General features: G+C 46.0%; 1 protein-coding gene across 4 annotated transcripts in view; it reads left to right on the top strand.

The window, feature by feature from the left end:
* The window catches only part of LIG3 (DNA ligase 3), a 1054678-nt gene extending 1038427 nt beyond the window's left edge, over positions 1-16251 (top strand). For all 4 annotated transcript variants that reach the window (XM_069614890.1, XM_069614888.1, XM_069614887.1 and 1 more), the window contains exon 21: positions 15930-16251. In XM_069614890.1, the coding sequence (XP_069470991.1) occupies positions 15930-16163 (234 nt within the window). In that variant the 3' untranslated portion in view covers positions 16164-16251. The remainder of the gene's footprint in view (positions 1-15929) is intronic.
* The last annotated feature ends 3843 nt before the right edge of the window (positions 16252-20094 follow it).

Here is a 20094-nt window from a genome sequence, read left to right as displayed (position 1 = left end):
ACCTTACCTACATCGAGCGCTTTCAGTTCCTCCCTGAACTCTTTGGCCTCAGATAAGTGTTTAGACCTGTCCTTTGGGGATGTCTGTGCAAGCCTCTCTGCTATGTTTACTTTCCCCCGCAGGTTTTTTCCAAGAGAGTACACTCCCTTTTCTTCCGGGCCCCCTCCCTGATGAGGATCCCTCTCCATGTGGCCTTGGCTGCTTCCCATACAGCCACCCTCGCAACCTCACCTGTGTTATTGCTAATAAAGAACTGTTTAATTTCGTTCTCTAACTCTTCCCTGAAGACCATGTCGGACCATAGAGATTCGTTGCATCTCCATTTAGTGTTTCGAGGTGCAAGGTCATCCCAGTCCAAGTCCAGCACGACCATATCCTGATCCGACCATGCAATAAGGTGGATTTTTGCAGGGCCTAGTATTCTCAACAGGCACTCTGAGATGAATATGTAATTGATTCGTGTGAGAGTGTCATGCGGAATGGAGCGAAAGGTGAGACCTTTGTCTAGTGGGTGTAAGCGTCTCCAGCTATCGCTAAGGATGTACAGATCAAGGGTTGTTTTAATTTCAGCTTCCGCATATGCCTGTGGTGGGTTCCATGCATCATCCCTTGTTTGCCTATTTAGGGAACTGTTCATCCATGTATTGAAATAGCCCCCCAGGATTATGTGTCCCTGCGACATGTTAAACACCTTCTCAGTAATTTTGTGGAGAAACCTTATCTGTCCCAGATTAGGTGCATAGACTGTGGCTAGGGTAAGAGTTGTGTCCCGAATAGTCCCCGTTACCAGCAGAGCTCTTCCCTCTGTGTCAGCCCAGAATTTCAGGATTGTCATGCGAAGACGTTTACGAATCAGGACTCCCACTCCCGCCTTTTTTGAGATGCCGGAGCTCCAAAAGGTGTGCCCTATATTACCGCTAGGGATCGCCCTCTCCTCGCCTCTCTGATATTGCGTTTCTTGCAGAAACAGAATGTCGATGTTGGACCTTCTGAATTCTCTGGCTACCATGGATTTCTTGGTGGGAGAGTTAATACCCTTCACATTGAGTGTGCATATGCGTAGTGTGTTTTTCTTAAGCGTATTTGTCATGGCTGCCATTTGGTGCGTGTTTGCGTGACAAGTGTGCCTGCCTGATTGCCTCGCGCTTCTGGGTCCAGCTGTTTACCTAACCTCTTGTTTGTGAGATGTAACATGACTGACTGTAGAAGGACCGCTGTCTGACCCTCTTGATTAACCTTCAGGTTTTCCTCAAGTACCTTCCCTCCTCTCCCTTCCCCCCCTCTCTCCCGTCTTGCCACCCTTGACCCTTCCTAGTCCCTCAACCCCCCCCCCCCCCACCCATCTCAGTCAGCGGGGTTATTTTCGCGCAGTCAGGCTCGGACCACCAGTGGGAACTGTACAATGAACAGTCCGACAACTATTATCTAATCTAAATAACACTGAGCCCCCTACATCCCCCCAGGTTCATGTCAGGATTATATCAATTTAAACTCCGATTTTTGTTCCGTATGCCTCTTTGGCGGACGCCCGCCTCAGGCTCTCGCTTCAGCATTGACAATACAGTGAAGATATCTGAACTAACATTGGGACCATCATGTTTCCCCCTCCCCTCATTCCATACCCCATACATATCAGTCTCATCTGCATTCTCTGATGGCCGCTTTGTGTTAATTTGTTTCTTGCTTTCGAACGCCACTCCGTCAGAGGCCCGTCACCGTGCTCGCCACTGAGCAACATCAGCATGTTTTGTGGAGGGGGGGGGTCAGTGTTCCATGTCTGGGGAAGCATTCATCCTCCTGAACTTCCTGGATCCCGGTGTCATCTTGCGCCTCGGTCCCTTAATCCGCCACTCTCTTTCCTCATTCCATCTTTCATTCGGGGGCGCTCCGTCCTCTTGATGTCCCAGTAAGTCTGCTATGCAGCTGCGGATGTCCTTCTCTTAGGTCAGCCTTATCGTATTCCCTTCCCACTCGAAGGTTAAGGAGAAAGGGTACCCCCATCGATACCTTATGTCCTTGTCTTTGAGCATTTTAGTGAGAGGTAGACATTTTCTCATTGCGAGCGTGAGGGAGGATAAGTCTTGGTAGATTAAGATATTCGCCATATCTAGTGTTATCTGTGGGGTGTGCCTTGCTCTTTCAAGGACGTGAGCCTTGTCTGCATAGTTATGGAAGCGGGCCAGTACCGTTCTCGTGCCACCTGGTTTGCCGCTGGCTCTATGGATGCGGTCGATTTTTGGTTCATCCACTGAGTCCTCGTGGAAGAGCAATCTCATCGGCATATGTAAAGTTCTTTTTAGATCGAGCTCAGACTCGCCCTCCTTCTCCGGGATTCTGAAGACGCGTACATTATTGCGGCGTTCCCGGCTTTCCAAGTCGTCGAGCTTTAAGCAAAATTCTTCCTTTCTTCCCTCAATTTCGGCAATCCGCACATCTATTTGGGCTTCCAGAGTGCTCTGGTTGTGCTCGACCTCTTCCAATCTTTCCTCCATGTTGTCTATTCTGTGAGTAATTTTATCTATCTTGCCGCCGATGTTTGGCTCTCATGCTTCTCATTTCTGTGAGGAGATCGGCGATATCCGCTTTGGTTGCGGCTGCTTCGGGTCCTGGCAATGTCATTGTTGCAGCTGTATGCAGACTTGGGTGGGCGTGTTGCCGGACAAATTTGTATATCGCTAGTTTCTCCCTAGTGTCCATGTACCACAGGCTCCAGATGCTTTGGTGGATGTTTCTTCAAATGCGTGTCAGGGAGATGGGCGCCAATGTCAGTCTCTGTGATTCTGTACAGCGAGAGAATGGTACCCGTCCCAGGTTTAGAGAGGGGGGTCCGACCTTCTTGGCGAAGGGCCCGTCGCAAGGCAGATGGGAGTTATGAACTGGTCTGATTTCCCATAGGGTGCAGGAACCAGTCATCCGCGTTGCCTGGGTGTCCCCAATGCAAATGTCCCCCTAATGTAATAGGGCGAAGGTACTGGCAAGTTGCAGAACGCGACTGTGGTCGGAGAGAGACGTGGTCCGTACTGCACGTTGGTTCCGAGGAGGGCACACGCCCTGCGCCGCAGGGGTCCAACCCTCAGCCTAGTAGCCCGGGGTGATGTTTGTTAGTCTTCTTGAGTGTCAATTGGCCTGGGTACTCTGGGGTGCACTATGTGTTCAGCATCGGCTTTCAGCTTCATGGATGATTGCTTTATTGAGCACCTGGTCGCAGTTCTTGGGAAGTGCCAGTTCGCCTCTAATGTCCCCCCTCAAGAGCTATATATTAGCCTCCCACACATTGCATGCTCCCTGGTTACCAGGCCCCTTTTTGCAAGGTGTTGCTATGAAATCGGATGTGTCCACACTAATTCCAGGAATGGAGACCAAATTCTTCACCCAGCAGATGCGTATTGTTTTCCTCTATGGCATGGCAGCTTTAACCAGGTCTCTTTTACATGGTGTTACTATGGAATCGGATGTGTCTGGATTGTTTCCAGGATTGCAGACCAGTTGATTCAGACAGCGGGTGTGTGCGGTGGTCCTTTCTGATAAGGCAGTTTTACCGTTGTTTCTAGGTTTTTTCGGCTTGATAGGAGTCGGTAGGCGAGTTGCTGTATCTTTTACATGTGCTCGCTTCGTCCAGTGTGGGCCTGAGTATGGTGGCTGTGGGGTACTGAGCACTGTGTGGGCTAGCGGCTGCCTGTCGGCACAGCATTGAGTGTCAGCCAAGCATGCAACCAGATAGGTTACACTTACTTCAATTCTTGCGTGGTGGCCCAGCGGGTGAAGTGCCCTCGTTTTCGTCAATACTGCAGTATGGGTCTTGATTCCTCGGAATTGGGGGTAACTGAGCTTTTCCTGTGCTCTCGACTCGGGCGCAGGTGTCACTCAGCGCAGGCTGTTGTGGCCGCACCGGAGCCGGAGCTCAACCTCTCGGTAGGGTAGAGCTGGTTGGGGCTCTCGCCCAGGGCTGCACTCTGACAGCGTCTGGCAGTGCGGGCGGTCCTGGGCTCGCTGTAGGGGGGCCTCCAAAGCGGAAAGGTTACGGGGGAGTGTCTGTCTTCCGCGCCGGCAGGGCACCCAATCGGATTCAGCTCATGACTTGTTGTGCGAAAGGGGGGCTCCAGGACAGCCGGTGCCTTCGGGCCGTGGGTTCTCTGCGAGCTCCTAATCTCTCCGGAGCCGGAAACAGGTGGCCAGTAGGCTTGTGTGGCCGTGATGCTCCTCCAAGGCAACAGGTGGTCGCAGCTGGCTGCGTGTTAGCGCGCACTTTCTTCGCCTCTGATATATCGCCTCCATATAGCTCTTGAGGGGCCCCTGAGTCACAAATTCAGAAGTCGGCCTAGTCTGGGGGAGAAATAGTCAAAAATACCCCATCTGATGTACAATGGATAACTGCGCTTAGTTTTTTCAATAGATTTAATCCTAAAAGATTTTTCCCTCAATGCTCTGTTAAAAGAAATGGACAATGTTCAGTAAAAGGCCCTATTGTCACTGGTACTGATTTGGACTCGGGGTTTATTACTGGGGTACCTGCGAACCCTACTGAGATATTCTGTTGCCCTGACAGAGGTAGGTCTGGAACCAAGTGATGATCTATTGAGCACTTTTGTGCCCCTGTGTCTACGAGGAATCTATGCTCTTCATTCCCAATTTTCATCTCTACGTAGGGTCCTTTCTGATTCACGGGAATTGACACTGGTTCCGACCCCTGTCCTGGGCTGTCCTAATGGGGTAACAACGCATCATCTGCAGTGTAATCACCACTGTTATTATAGTATGCACCTGTCTGAGTATCAAAAATGTGCCCCTCTATTCCCAGTTTGTATACCCTGCTGATTTTGACTTTGAGTAGGAGTAATTTGATTCGGAGCCTGACCTTGATTCTGTGCACCATTTCCTTGATTACTTTGGTGCTGTGACATCTGATTTCTGTTGTTACCATTTGTTCCCGGGTGCCCTCTGTGAGGCCTTCTCTGACTATATCCGCCTCTATTTTGCAAATGCAGACATTGTGCCCGCCAGTGTCCTTCTTCACTGCAATATGCACATTGGTTTAATCCCAAAGGTCCTCCATGCATATTCAAATTTCCCCTGCTTTGTGCATTTCCCCTTCTCCTGTTGTGTCCTGCTACCTGCTGGAGTAACACCCATGTTTTCCAATTTGTTCTGTCCTTCGCTTCTCTTTCCTTTTCGGTATTTACCCGGTTCTCATAATATTGAGCCATATGTAATACTTCTCCTAGCGTTTTTGCTTGCCATGCACTTTCTGATGTCATTATCAAATTTTGAATCGGGAGTATTAATCCGCTCACATATTTATCCTCAAATAACCTTTTTCCTGCTTCCGTACTCACATCCTCCCCACTGAAATCTGTAAATACTTCTTCAAATCTGTTGAAATAATCTGTGGCCAACTCGTCTTTACCTTGAACACACGCAGCCATCTTGTCCCATTGAATTCTTTTCTCTGGGACCAATTCTTTCAATTTCTGCACTATTCGTGCCGGTAATGCTAACATATCCGCCCCTGCCTGTTCACCCACCTCTTTATTTTTATCCTACAGTATTAATTTTGCCCACGTGGCACCATAGACTGTCTCATCATCTACCTTTCTTATTCGTTTCCATATGTCCGCTGGCAAAATCACGGGGAATATTAGATCTATGTCACCCATAGTGAATACCGAGGACTGTAATAAAGACTCCACTTCTTTATAAAAACCCGATGGATTTTTCTGTATGTCAGGGATTGTTTGTTTTATATTATTCACTTCCTGTCTAGAGAAGGGAACATGCACATATTGGGCTGTGTAATGTGCTGGGATTACCATAGGTGGCGCATTGCCTACTGCGGGAGTCTCTACCTTCGGTACAAAAGTAGGGGGCACTTCTCTCATGGGGAAAGCCACACTCACTATTCCTCCCCCTTTCTTCATATGCAGCAATATTCCCAGGTCGAGGGATAAAGCTGTCTCTCCTGTTCCCCATTCAATTGCTCTCTTATATACCGCCAACAATTCAGGAGGGCTCACCTTTTCCTCGCTTACATCTTTATCAAATATTCAACCATTGTCTGTAACACTCTCCTTTTCATTGATAAAGTGTATTCATCAAATAGTCCATGTATTTCCATTGTGGGAATACTGGGATCTGAAATCCATTTTAGTGCCTCCCACATACATACTTTTAGCTCTGCACTAATTTGCGCTGCTGGTGACGAGAATCGCTGCTGTCTACCCCTCTCAATATTTTTTCTCCTATTCCCCGGTGTGGCGAGTACTTCAGAATATTCTTCATCCAGTTCATTCTTTATTTCAAACCGTCGCTTCACATGTTCTTCGCATTTAAATCCAACAATCGTTGCGGTGGTAACTTCCCAATTAACTTTTTCCATTGTCCCGACAAATATTCCCCCATGCATTCCAACAATACCTGTCTTTCATTGTTTCTTCTGAAGTCATATAGTGATGCTAGCGTGGATGCCCCATCATTCTCGTCTATATACATTTCCGCCTGTTCTTGCAGCTCACGCTTTCTCTCCTTGCTGATCCCGCTGCGAGTCACTCTCATACATTCATTTTGCTCAATTCCACTCATGGGAGGGGCGGTCGGAACAGTGGCACCCTCTTGGTCGGGAGGTGCGGAGGGGGCAGTGAGAGTGGGAGGTATCTGTTGGGGCTGTGGTAATTGCGAAACACTCTGGGCTGGCTGGCTAGTGGGCAGTGCAGTTACTGATGTAGCCTGTGGCTGTGCCGGGATTGGGAGGGGCTGAGCAACGGGAGGTGATTGAGCGGAAGCTACTGGCGTCTTTTAGTCTCACTCCTCGGGCCCTGTTTTGTTTCAGTTAAAATGTTGTTTATTAATTCGTCTGAGTGTAGCTCTCTTTGTGGATATATTTTTTCTATGTTTAATTCATCGCGCCGCCTTGTCTTTCTCAAACTATTACTCCACTCCTCCTCCTCCTCAGCTTTCTCTATTTTTAACTTATGCCTGCGTGCATGTTTCTCTCTACTTCTAAATTGGAGCATTGCTTCCCTCCTCCAGTCCCTAAGGATATCAAGTGCACCAGGCCGTGCTCTTTCTTATCAAAACCTTTTCCATGTTATCTATGTGGTCCATCTCAAAACTCCCATTCCTCGGCCACTGAAGGTCTGTCTGCTTTCTGGTTTGCTTATGCCAAGTTTCACAAAACATTATCACTCCCATACCATACTTTATATACATATCATAAGCCGGCGTTCCCCCCTGGAGGCGCTACCTGGCCAGTTTCTAAAGATTGTTCGCCCCGCGCCGCAGGCATGTTTTAACCTTACCCTTGGCTAATCAAACTTACTCTGGGTGTTTGATTTTGCAAAATCAACTCTCAACCAATATCATGATTACTTACAAATCGTGGCACGACTCACCTGATTAATCAATTTGTCTTTTCAAGACACAATTCGTCCATATACTGATGCAACCAATGACGTCGTGTCTGCGTATCTCGGCTCTGCCTCGTTTCGGGACCATCGCCCCCTTATTCGCTGGTCAGGGACGTCGATCCGGGATCAGCTGTGTGCAGATCTGCAAAGGAGTCTCATCGCTTTCGCAGGGGCGCCCCGAACACCTCTTGACCCCGGCTTGATCGCTCCCGTCCTCGCCTTTCTTACCGCCTTCCTTATTTTGCAACGTACACGATGGAACAAGTGGGGGAGGGTCCCTATTCGGGCGCCATCTTGAAGGGGCCCCTGAGGGACCCTCGGATGTAGAAACAAGGCACAATCACCACACACAAATGGATACGCCAGACATGAGGTTCTGATCCCAAAATCTAGGGTTTATTGCAATACAAAATTATTCCCAGTTGGCCAAATGGTCCCACGCCCCGCAACGTGCGTCTAACAGACCTCGGGGGACGCAAGAGCGTGAGAGACGTACATCAGCTACATATATACAAAAAGAGCACCTTCCAATCAGCAATGACACAGTATGACACATTCGATGCCGCCCCCAATTCATTTCCCTTTGAATTAGAGGCGATGATTTATCATTGTGACAAATATGACACCTTAGACCACCATATTTAGTAACGGGTTGCAATCTCCAATTTTACAGACACCATTCTTTATTTGCGAGAACACAGCATTTCTTTTTTCATGGGCAAGCTGCGCGTAGGAGACTGGCACATACCAGGCCTCACTATCTCTTAGTTTTGATTCTCGCTCGAGAGGTCAGCCCGCTCTCCTGGGCCTCACTGTGCTCAGAAAGGGGGGCCATAAAGAAGAACATAATTCAACTCTTTAAATGCTAGTTTCATACATTGCTATTCTTTCAGGAGACTCACTGGCATTTGTGTACTGATTAAAATGCCTTGCTCCCTACCTCCAAGGATATATGAGGGAGGGAATCGGGCATTTCTGTCTGGCTTTCCAGTGTAATGTTTCAACATGTTTCTTAGCCTTGGGTCATTGGAAGCGAAATAATATCTACAGAAAAGCAGTTTTACATGAGGCAAAGTGGCAAGTTGGAGAGAGCAGAGAGAAAACAAAATGGCGATTCTGGTCATATTAAAATGGCCTCACCCTAGTTGAACTAATAGCTATGTAATAACTAATGAGTTTATATTCCTAACACTGTAAATGAGGCAATTGTTCTTCGGCCAACCAATTAATCATGCATTTCCTCCCGCCCAAGGGGTGTTTATATTTCTGGACTGACCGGTTCGGACTCGTATTGTCCTTTGTGCATGTCAGTGGGGAATCAGGTCTTCCGTTTGAGAGCCTCACCAAGCTGGAATCATGGGTGTGCAGCCACGGGCTGTATTTGTTGCCGTAGAGCAGGAAGCCTCGGTTTGGCCCTTATTACAATTAGATTGTGGTGTGACGATGTCTCGTTTCGCTGTGGGCCTGTTGCGCAGATTCCCATCGGGTGTTCATACAATGTTATCTGGGTCAGCAGTGATTTTTGTAGGGTTTTCTCCAGGGATTTTCTAGACACCTTACAACATCCGATTCAGTCGGTTTGCAGATCAGGGGTTTGGGGGTGGGTCTCGTAGCGGGGGCTCAGTCCACTGTGTCAGACCCTAGTACGGAGCTCACACGGAGGAGCTTGCCATCTGTGCGCCCCCTGGCGGCCACCTCATTAATGCCTTATAAGAGAACCACATGCACTAAGATGGCAGGGCAATGAGATTCTGCCCTGCCCTTTGGCTATCTTGCCCTTCTTCCTGCTTTCAGGGCTTTATTTGCCATGTATGATAACCCCTTTCCAGGGCAAAGCAGTGGTGTGTTTGTGGTTGGATGTGGTAACTGGGACGGTTTCGTCCCAGTCCACATCCCAGCAAGTGTCTGTTGCTGGGCAGAAACGGTGGCCAGAGGCTATCAATGATTAGGCAGCCCCTGCCACTTTCAAGGTGCATATCCATACCATTGGTGGGCTCAGGGGGAGTTTCCAGCTTGAATCTGGGATAAAAGGACTCCTCTAGCCATTCATTAGTTAGTAGTTGCAACCAAGACCCGTTCGAAGAGGAGCATCCCACTGACGACCTGTTACTTTGTTGCAGCCATGAGTATCGTTTTCTAAACCGTCTGGCATAGGCCTGCTCCTTTGCTGATCACTAGAAGGCCTTCCTTGGTGCTTCGACCCCTGGACCAGTGGGAACAATGAGGCTCAACCACCTGGTCAAGGATCCTGCTCATGGAAGCTTTCATAAGTTTTCTGGAACCATCCTGGTGACTGACCAGCTTTCGCCTGGGTTACCTTGCTGCTTCGGTTGGCATTCTGAGTTTGGACTTGAGACACCACAGACCCCCGACTTGTGAAACAAGAGGCTGCTGTGATGCTGGAAATGCATTGGAGGGACAGTCCTCCATATCCTTTATCCTTTATTGCTTTATCATGTATGTTCTGTCTTGCTTTCCGTGCAGGAGTTAATGTGGGACTCCTGGCGGTGCGGCTCTTCCTCTTTTTGGTTTGGTGAACAGACCCTTGGGATACCCTTATGGCACCCATGGGTGGCAGTACAACCCTGTACTCCTAGTGTATGTTTTTGGGCACCTGTGTGTGGCCCACAGAGCAGGGTATGGGCTGGTGGCAGCTCCATGATGAATTTGACAGGTGCTCTGAGTGTTCTCCATTTTGGGATACCCAGGCCCTCCCATTGGAATCAGTTGATTCCTGATAGGAAACAAGTTGGCCCGTGTCCTCTTGCTTTCTATTGCCTTTTACCTTGTATTCCCGAAGTCCCAGGAAGCCCTGACTCTGTCCCTTCCCCCTGACTGGCTGTTGGGTGGAAGTTCCATATATGGTAGTGTGGGGAAGTCCAGGCCAGACTGGCTGGAGCCTTCCCAATGACTGTATGTTGTGGGTACGCCCATGGGGTGGGACCTGGGTGAATGGAGTGTGTGACAAATAAGCATTTCATGTTATGGGTGTCTAGTATCTGGTATTTGACACAATGACTAAGACAGACCTGCCCGAAACTGGTATGAATGCAGTGTGGAGTGTTGAATGGCAGAGTACTTGTCTGAACCACATTCCGTGTTGTGAGTGTCTGGGTGGAGAAGAATGGCCTGAATGCACTGTGAGCCTGATTGGCTGCCCGACTGCCTGAATGCCCTTCTGAGTGATTAGTTGCCTCAGTGTGACCCAGCACAGTGAACGGGAGATCAATAGTAAATCTGAGGGCCGCTTGATGTTTAACCTTGAAGCCCACTGGAAGAAAAAGAATTGCTGCTGCTGTCCTTCGCCAATCTGAAACCTGCTGTGCCTTCAAGGAACTGATCCAAGAGAGGAGCTGGCTAGGAGACCTCTTCCCGAGCTATGAGGGGCCATCGTGCACCAGCTGATCTTTGCCAAAGCTCTATGGATGTCAGACCCTTGAAAGGCTGCCGACTGGAGACGGGGACCACCGCGGAATCAAGAAGCGGAGCGCCCAGACATTGAAGTCCATCACTGTCGACTACCGCCGATGCCAACCGGGGCCGCAGTGCTCCTTTGCCTAAGACATTTGATCCAAGGACTCCCTTGCTCCTCATCATTTACCGCTTTCGTCCTGCCGGAGAAAGTCAAGGACGCCGACGACCGAGGAGAATGCGCTGGTGGGTTTCCCGCCACCCAAAGACCTCAGAGACGCCGACGAAGGTACTAAAGCCAGCTGTGGTCCCGTCCCGTTCGCCAGACGCTAGCGACCCGACGCCCTGGCTGGGCCAAAGTTCTTCATTGACCCTTTGCGGCAACTAACACTCGTTGTCGAGGTGCACCGTACGCCTCAGCTTGCAGGATGTTTTTCACCGATTGTCAACGAGCACCGCAAGAACCAAAGCTGCTGCCACAACGACAGTGTTCACCCTTTTCTGCACTGACTCTAGACGACCCATGGCTCCTGCCTGAAAGGGAGTGCACTCAAGAAGGGCCTGCCGACGACTCATCGAAGAACTCTACGAAACCAGGTACTTAGGGGTCGTGGAACCTTTTAGAAGGACTCAAGACTATATTGAGCATAATTGGACTGGGCTTGTCAAATACGCTTTATTTACAGGTTGCCCAGGTGGGGGGATCCTTGCACAGAACCGTCTCATGGTAGTGGGATAGACGATTCTGCCATTGCTTGATTTAACTTGCATTCTTTCTGTGGTCTGTTGTTGATTCATCTTACAATCCGATTAGTATGTTTTTGGGCCTGTTAGCCGTGGTGCATTTTAAAGGAATCGATAGTTAAGAGTGGTACCGCATAGACCTGTATATATTTGCCATAATAACATTGCTAGAGTACAAAGTGTGTTATTGTGATTGTGTGCATAACGTGAACCTTATTTATATGAAGACTATATTTTCACTAACATAGTGTGTGGACATTCCTTTGTGGGTGCTTTGGGACTACACTGTACTTAAGAACCAGCCCGCATCACCCCCTGAGAGCTTAAGCTTTGATTGCTCGTCCAGCGTTACCAAATATAGAATCTTGGCTGAGGTGCTCTGTGCCTCTCCTCTTCCATATAGAGAGCAGGAGTACAGACACCCCCCTCCGGTGCTTTACAGCCGCCCCCTCCAGTTTTAACTTTCCAGCTTGAAGAGGGTCCTTGCAGGATCTGCTTCTTTGTTTCCGCCATAAGGGTTGACTTCTGGCGTTGATCACAGTGCAAAAACAAGGGGTGTTCTGGGAGTTTCTTTACTACCGGCCTATATCCCGGATTGGAGTCTCAACCAGAGTCTTTAGCTCACCATCCTTTCACAGAAGAGAAATGTCCACTACATATCAGTCTTTGACCTGCCCAAGGGCAGTCCAGCACCGAAATGCCTGGCAATTCTCTTCTGAACAAGAGTACCAACAGCAACCCCAGACACGTGTTTTGGCCTGGTTGAACCTCGTCAGTGAGGTGGGCTGTGCCTCTCTAAGAACAGTGAGCAAGGGTTCCACGTCTGGATTACACTAATCATTTAGGGTGAAAATCCAAAGCTACTGAATATGCAAAAACAAGGGGGGGGGTTGTGGGAGTTTCTCTACTACCGGCCTGATCACAGTGACCATTGCTGTTTTCCGCCTGCATCTTGTCCTGGGGTCCTCTGAGGTAGTCAGTATCTCTGTGGTCCTTTCTTCATCGTCCAGCTGTCTAGTGCCTGAGAACATCTCACCAGAATGCGAAACCTTTGTATACCCAGAGCTAACCCAGTCTATATCTCTGCACCCGCAATTCTTACACCCCCTCCAATGGGACAAAGACCTGAAGTAAGCGTGCCCAACAAATTCCGGATCCTCAGAAGTGGAGCCTGAAAAGAAATCTGAGTACAGGGGGCTAAGTTATGCAAAAAGAGTTAAGGGTCCTAAATTGTTGGGCACTCCCGTCTCCTGCACACCATCTGGGTTGGAATAATCGCCAGTCAAAACTTTTCTTAAACAGTATATAATTCTGTCAAACACAATTCATCAGGAGATACACTATCTTCAATAACCTGGGTATATTCAATACTAACAGCATGGGATAGCCATGTAATCAAGTTTCATAATCAATTATGACAATCACAAAATGAATACATTCACACAATAGAATAACATATCAAATGAAAGAGTTCAAATCGTTTCGTGATAAGAATTCCCATCATCAGGAACGAAAATAATTAATCAACAGTTAAATCTTCAGCATCTAGATTGATCTAAAAAAAAGTAAATTAGAGACTCATGTCAACTTTGAATACTCAGTGTATATGTAAAATAGTGAGAGGAGCGTCTACGTTTAAGGGTATCACCTTTTATTGATTGTGGTTGGAGGTATAACCATCTGCTTATACAGCGCTGTCATCCTGCTGATAGTTTGTTGGTTAGAATAGCTCAGAATCTGGCATAGAATGCGATAGCTAGTCAGTATAATGTAATATGCAGAACAGAAGTATGAATGACGGAGGGTGGAGTGAAGTGCCTACCTCTGACACCCTGTGTCTGTGTACACTGTAATGTTGTTGATTATGGGAGGTAATCTAATTCCATACAGTGCACATGGTTACATGCCATCTTAAACCTGTGGGATATTGATAAAACCTATACCACCGAATAATGAGAATATGGATATGCGTTATCCAACCGTCAGTCAAGTATCAACATATCGGCAAGGAATGCTTACATGCTCGCGGTTTATAGATTAATTTGCAAGTGGTTCGCCTTTCTGCAGGGAGATGTTAAAAGTATGTAGATTGCCAACTGTCTGAAAAAAACCCATAGTTGGCCTGCAGCAAGTAGCACAGGCGTGTATCATATAGTCATGGGATCTTGTTATAACACTATGCCTAATGTGTCAAATATGCTGACAAGATTCTTTGAATGTGTGTAATGTGCTATAGTGTAACTGGCTCATTATGAAGTTTCATTTGATCCCCACGGTCGACTTCTGGTATATGGTGGTTACAAGCTTCTTAGCACTTGGTAGAAAAATAGTCCTTAAGGCCAACACTAACAATCGACATTACTTCTGGCCCTCTAGACCGTAGAATTTTAATAATGTATTTCTTATATAGCGCTACACACCCATAGGTCTCAGAGCGCTGAAAATAACAGAAGATATTATCATCCCACAGAGTGGTACTCAATTTATCGACCTCGAAAAGATTAAAGGCTGAGTTGACCCTGATGGGATTCAAACCTGGGCTGTGCCCAGATATCAGGGGCGAGCGTTTAGCTCACTGTGCGATCTGACCGGGACACGCAAGTACCCAAAGGTATACAGTTCCATAGAAGTCTTGTTTAAGTGCCCACCCCAGGACTGAGAGGTAAGTACTAGTGTCAGTTTCGGCGCAAATGCCTCCAGCACTGCAAAAATCTAGATAAGATCAGCCTTCCTTCCTAGGTGGGGGTTTACAGGATTTGGTTCCCAGGGTCTTGGATCATGAGCTATGACAGAAAGGAACAAACTGCCTTCCAACGTCGGGTACCTTCAAGACAGGCGTGAAGAATCTGATGAGGGAGCCGGGGAATATGCAGCCCAGCGGCTCAGTGGACAGGAAATGGTGGCAGCCCAGCACAGGTAATAATGAATGGTTGGTGTCTCAGGACCCTTTCAGGCTGTGCCAAGAGCTTCCAGCACCAATGCGAGGGAACCTTGTGTTAAACAGCAGTAAATGATCTGCGAAACATTTCCAGCATGGAGGGCATGCCACACTGCACGATGAGAGACAGCAGGAAAATTCAGAGAAACCTAGAGCAGGATTTAATGAAAACAAAAATACACTTGAGCCGCAATGGCTCTCAAAAAGGTGCATTTGGCTACTAGTGCTGTAAAACGGCTTGCACCCTGGTGTAGCTGAAACTAAATTACCGCACCATCAACCAACTCCCTTAGACGAATGTAAGGTTGTTAAACAAACCGTAGGGCAAAAACTGGGTGGCTGAGAAGCCTTCCTTGGATTGGGCGCCCTTAGGGGAAACCCTATACTGTATGCCTTAAGTGAGGTTGCAATGTCAGGGGGACTTTCGTGGAAGTTCCTCGGGTTACCAAAAATGAGCCAAAAAAAAAAAATAAAGGGCGGGGGGAGTTGGCGGGCCTTCGGATCACCCAAAAAATAGGAATTCTGCCTTAACATACATGCCCTGTATTGTCTTACTATGTGTTATGCCTGCCCTAAGGACTTATTTGTGTTCACAGCTATATATTTGTATACGACTTAATGGTTATTTTTCAGTATACCAGTGTTCTTGTTTTCTGTTAACTGCATGGACGAACTGCACTTCGCTATCATACCTCCTCCCTCCCTGATGTTGGAGTTGAGCCCGACTGCTCTGCCAAAACTGCCTTCTGTAGAGCGGTTTGTTTTACCTTTCAGGTTGAACTTTGTCTCCTCTTTAGATTAGATGGTGACACAGTCCTCACCAGAGGGATGTGCAAAAGCATGGAGACCGCTTTCGATATAGCAGACTAGAAAGTCCTGTTTGAAAACACAAGCTGGTGCTCAAGAATGAAGCTGTGACCACCATACTGGGCAATGTAAAATGGAGGCAGGACTCTGGTCAGACAAAAAAGGGGGCTAACAAAACCTCATAATACTGAAGGGTGCTGTGTATTGCTGAATTTGATGCTTCGATTGAAGATTGTTTAAACAGGCTGCCAATGAGTTAACATGAAAAAAACAATAACCTCGCCCAAGTAGGTTGTGGAGTGTAAGGGCCTGAGAGATTCAAGGAGCATATGGCAGTTTTAGGAGCTGAAGGTTATATGGGAAGTCTTTATTATCCACCAGAATCCTCTCTCTCTCTCTCTCTCTCTCTCTCTCTCTCTCTCTCTCTCTCTCTCTCTCTCTCTCTCATATATATATAATTTACCTCAACAACTTTCACTAAGAGATGCATTTTCCTAATGGTTGCTGGTGAGCATTTTATCTGTGTTTGTTAGTCACATGGCATTGTTGTTTTCTTTTCCATGTGTTGTATTGCGTCCACATCTTTCTTGCACCACTTCCTTAAGGACCTTGTCATTTTGCCTCCGCAGACCCTACTGGACATATTTACAGGGGTGAAGCTCTATCTTCCGCGCTCTCTTGAGGACTACAACAAACTTCGGCGCTACTTTGTTGCTTTTGATGGAGACTTGGTGACAGACTTTGAAGCTTCCACTGCAACACACGTGATGGGTAGCACAGGAGAGAACACAAGTGCTAAGCGTGTCAACCCCGGCTGGATTTGGAAGTGTATTCATAAAAGGAAACTGATTGCACCATGCTGAAAGAAAATAAAACTTGTGTTCATCTCTGGCACAGACCAACCAGAGATCGGTTTTCTCTAAAGGGCATCTTAAATATTTTTGGAGAGGTTTTTTATTAGGTTTTTTTTTTTACATTTAATTATCTTCAATACCACAAGTGCTGTTGCTCTTGTCTGTAGGTGCTGGTAATGGATTAGCCATAGCATTTAATGAAGAGAACACTCCTTTTTTTCATTTTATCCCATGCCTTGCCTGTCTAGCACATTCGGTACACTTATTCTAAAAAGAAAAAAAAAGATTTCTGTGAAATTCAGTGGCTACAATCTGTTTACAAAATATTTCTTTACTGGGGCAGCAGTGGGCCCTCCCTCTTCACAAAGAGAGATTTTGAAATTATTCATGTGTTAATATGCTGTTGGTTTACGGTGCCCCAGTACTGCTTGGGAAAGGTCCTTGGTTCTTTCTTTTCAGACAGTAGGCTATAATTCAAATCTTTTTTAAACTATTCTTAACCAAATGTTGTACGTTTGGTCTCGGGAGGCGAGTTTGTTTTCCTTCGTTGTCTTTTGTCCATCAGGATTTTTGTTTCCGGGACCCCCGGCGTTTGGATCTTAAGGTTAAGAGTACAACTTTTTGTGGAGACATTGGAGTTATCGCATGACTCTACATCACTGGAGAAAGCAGTTTTCAAATCCTGTTTTTTTCCTTCAGGGTCTTCGATATTATGACAGTAGTTTGTCTCAATAATTTAACTCATTTGGATGAAATACCAGATTACAGTGGTTTGAAGAAACAAAGACCAGGACTAAGAATTTAGTGCCTCCTGTGACATGGCGTCATCTGGTAATGGTGAAAGTGACATAACCGATATGAAAATACCTGCTGGAAGTGTTTTTTTTTGTTTTTTTTTAAACTAAGAAACTCACTTTTTTGACTGCAAGTAGCTACCAATTGGACGTTGAACTTCCAAAATCATGTCTGTGTTGTCAGCCAAGTCAAAGAAACACCATGCTGTATTGTAGAATTTACATTCTTCTACTTGTTGGTTGGTTGCTTGCTTCCTAAGATGTACCACACACAATGTTGCCCACATTTCTGGAATGCAAGTAGTAAAACCAGTTTGATGGGCCGTTTTGGGAAAAAAAGAAAGATGAACAAAGGAGGAAAAGCGAGACTGGTCCTCACAGCAGTGTAGAAGCGGGAAGCATATTTTTGTTATACGACAAACTAAAAGACATGACTACGTTTTGGGAGTATGTTCCGTTTGGGTTTTACTGTTTAATCCTCTGAATTAACAGGTGACAGGAAAGAGCCTGTCAAAGAGGTGGCAAAGAAGGGGGTGATCTTGTTATGTGCTTTGGAGCCATGAGACTTGTAAAATAGGTCAAATCACTTTATTTCTGTGCCTCACTTCCTTTTAACTGCCAAAATTGTGAAAAGCTCAACAACCATATTTAGTGTTAAATTAAAATCCGATATCAATATTTTTTCCTAAAATGTTTATTATTTGTAAAAAAAAAAAGTAGAACTAAAAGGTTTGGGTAAGAGTTTCATGAATCGAGGGCACAGTAAGTGAAGAGAGTGTGGTTAGGGTTCACAGTAGAGTTGCAACCATGTTGAATATTTGGGTTGTGGAAACAGCAAAACGGAGAATGGCAACATAGAAAACAAACCAATTGCTTTTAGGGCGAGGCTCCGTTTTCAGATTGGGCAACAGTTTAGTTTGGGTTTCCGTAAGATCTCTTCATTTAAAAGTCCAATTCTGAGCCTATCTATTTCGCCTCCTTTTCTGAGACACTTAATGACCCTTCATATTTTCCCGATTTACTGGTTTTCGCTTTCTCAGTGATCACTTTTACCACAGCTGTATTGGAATGCACAAAGCTTCAGCTTGGTGCACTCCTTGCTAAATCCTATCCATAATTGCTCAAATTGGCAGGATATCCCAGTTGTCAAGTTCGTAGCAGGCATGTTGCTGACCTCCATCTTAACCCAGATGCATTTAAGGTCGCTTGCCCCCCCTTTAAAGGCTATATATATATATATATATATATATATATATATATATATATATATATATATACTGTGATAGAATTGTGGGGTAAGTGGAGCTATTTAAGCCAACATTCTTAAACGTTCCTGATTTTTGTTTTATGTCAGTGCCATTCTTTTTAAATGTGATTATTATTCATCAGTCCCCTACCCTTCATTTAAAAATATGAACTCAAAAGTGCTGACTCTGCCCTCTCTCCCTGGCCCTTATCATTCAAGTGATCTCTACGGGAAATGTTATTTCTCTGGTTTTGACAATGAAAGCATTGGTGGATTCTGCAAGCTGAAAACAATTGAAGAATGTGTTGGTACTATCAAGTGCAGAAAGACTGAGCCAAACAAGAATCAAAAGGATGGAGTTCAAATATTTGACGTCAACATGTGGTCATATCAAAGCTGTTCACTGCATTCGTTGAAGGTGAGACCAACATCTGTGCGTCCCATTGAAGAAGGGCATCAGAAGTGATCTTGGGAAATGTTGAGGCTAAAACAACTGTTGGACTATTAAAGGGAACCTTGTTGGGGCTTGTGGGATTTTTAATGTAGACATAAATGTGGAAATACAAAGTAGAACCTATGGTGTGTGTTTAATGTTCTGTGTATTTTGTTTTAATTTAAATTTGGAGTTTATTGTGAAAAATGCTAAAGAATGGAGTGAATAATGAACGATTTTGACTGTAAATGTGGCTTAAAAAAACCTTCAGTATTTTGGTTTACGATGAAACCATGTAAAGTCCTTTGTAGAGTGTACGTATTATGATGGCTCTAGCTGCTCTGCAATATCCTGGGCGATTCAAGTTAATGTGTAGCGTATGTCTCTCTGATTCAGCTATCACATCGCAGAGGGCAGTTTGCGAAATCCCAGTTCTGTGTATAGCAGCAAATAATTGAAATGGCATGATTGCTGAAACCCTTTGCCATTAGGTCGTCTTGTCCTGGTAAAACTACCACTCTCTGAGTTTCTTATCTGTAGTGAATAGTGGAATATGATACTTTTTTGAGCACCTCGGCTATGGAGATTTCTGTACAGCCCTCTGGTGAATGGTGTGAGGAGACCTATCCTGTCCACCAATTGAGATCAAAACATTATCAATGAGTAAAGAAGCATACGTCAGAACTGAGAAGGGTTGGCTGGTACTAAAGTACAATTAGTCCCATACACAAATGCAACAAAATACACCATACATGTAATACTCTACAAATATTTCTAGGGCTTGTGATTCTATTTAGACTGACATGCTTTATATTTTGGCATCTACTGGTGGGCCCTAGAGTAGTGATTACTTCTAAAGTAAAAGTAGGTGTCAACAGGAGTGTTTTATCACCATCCTCTTACGCCCCTTGGTACCCACGCCATCAGATTGTTTTTCTTCCTGCCATTGGTTGCTTGCAGGCATTGAAGTGGATAGAATGTTCACCAACTCTGTGTGTAGCAAGAGATTGGACACTTTCAATTACAATGGTGCCAAGGAAACTTCATAACACGACCCAGACCACTGGTAGGTCTTAATGGTGGAGTCCAACTTAGTCTCAGATTTAAAAAGTGCTTGGTCCGCCCATAGAGGGAACACAATTTATATTTTACACGCAGTGTAATAAAAGGTTCTCCAGAGTCTAACACATAATGTGTGAATCAATGTCTGTCTCATGATCACATGGAAAACTCATGCCATGCATGTAGGAAATAAAAAATAAAAACCTAACAGAGCATGCACATCCAAAGCTAGCATCACATGCTAAGGAGGCAGACTAACCCGAGCATCCCAATATGGTTGTCAGTGGGGGATGGAGGTTAGTCCACCTCTGAAGAAACAGAGTCAACTCCGACATCATTTAAAGAAACACAAATGCAGAAGTCCCCCATCTCCATGGAGCTCGCTGAAAAGCCTGTTCACCGTGA

The sequence above is a fragment of the Ambystoma mexicanum genome, chromosome 9 (assembly GCF_040938575.1).
Source record: "Ambystoma mexicanum isolate Mex_15411 chromosome 9, UKY_AmexF1_1, whole genome shotgun sequence".
In the NCBI taxonomy this organism is placed as follows: Eukaryota; Metazoa; Chordata; class Amphibia; order Caudata; family Ambystomatidae; genus Ambystoma; species Ambystoma mexicanum.
The sequence above is the reverse complement of the archived record's forward strand: the minus strand, read 5'-3'. Positions and strand labels throughout refer to the sequence as shown.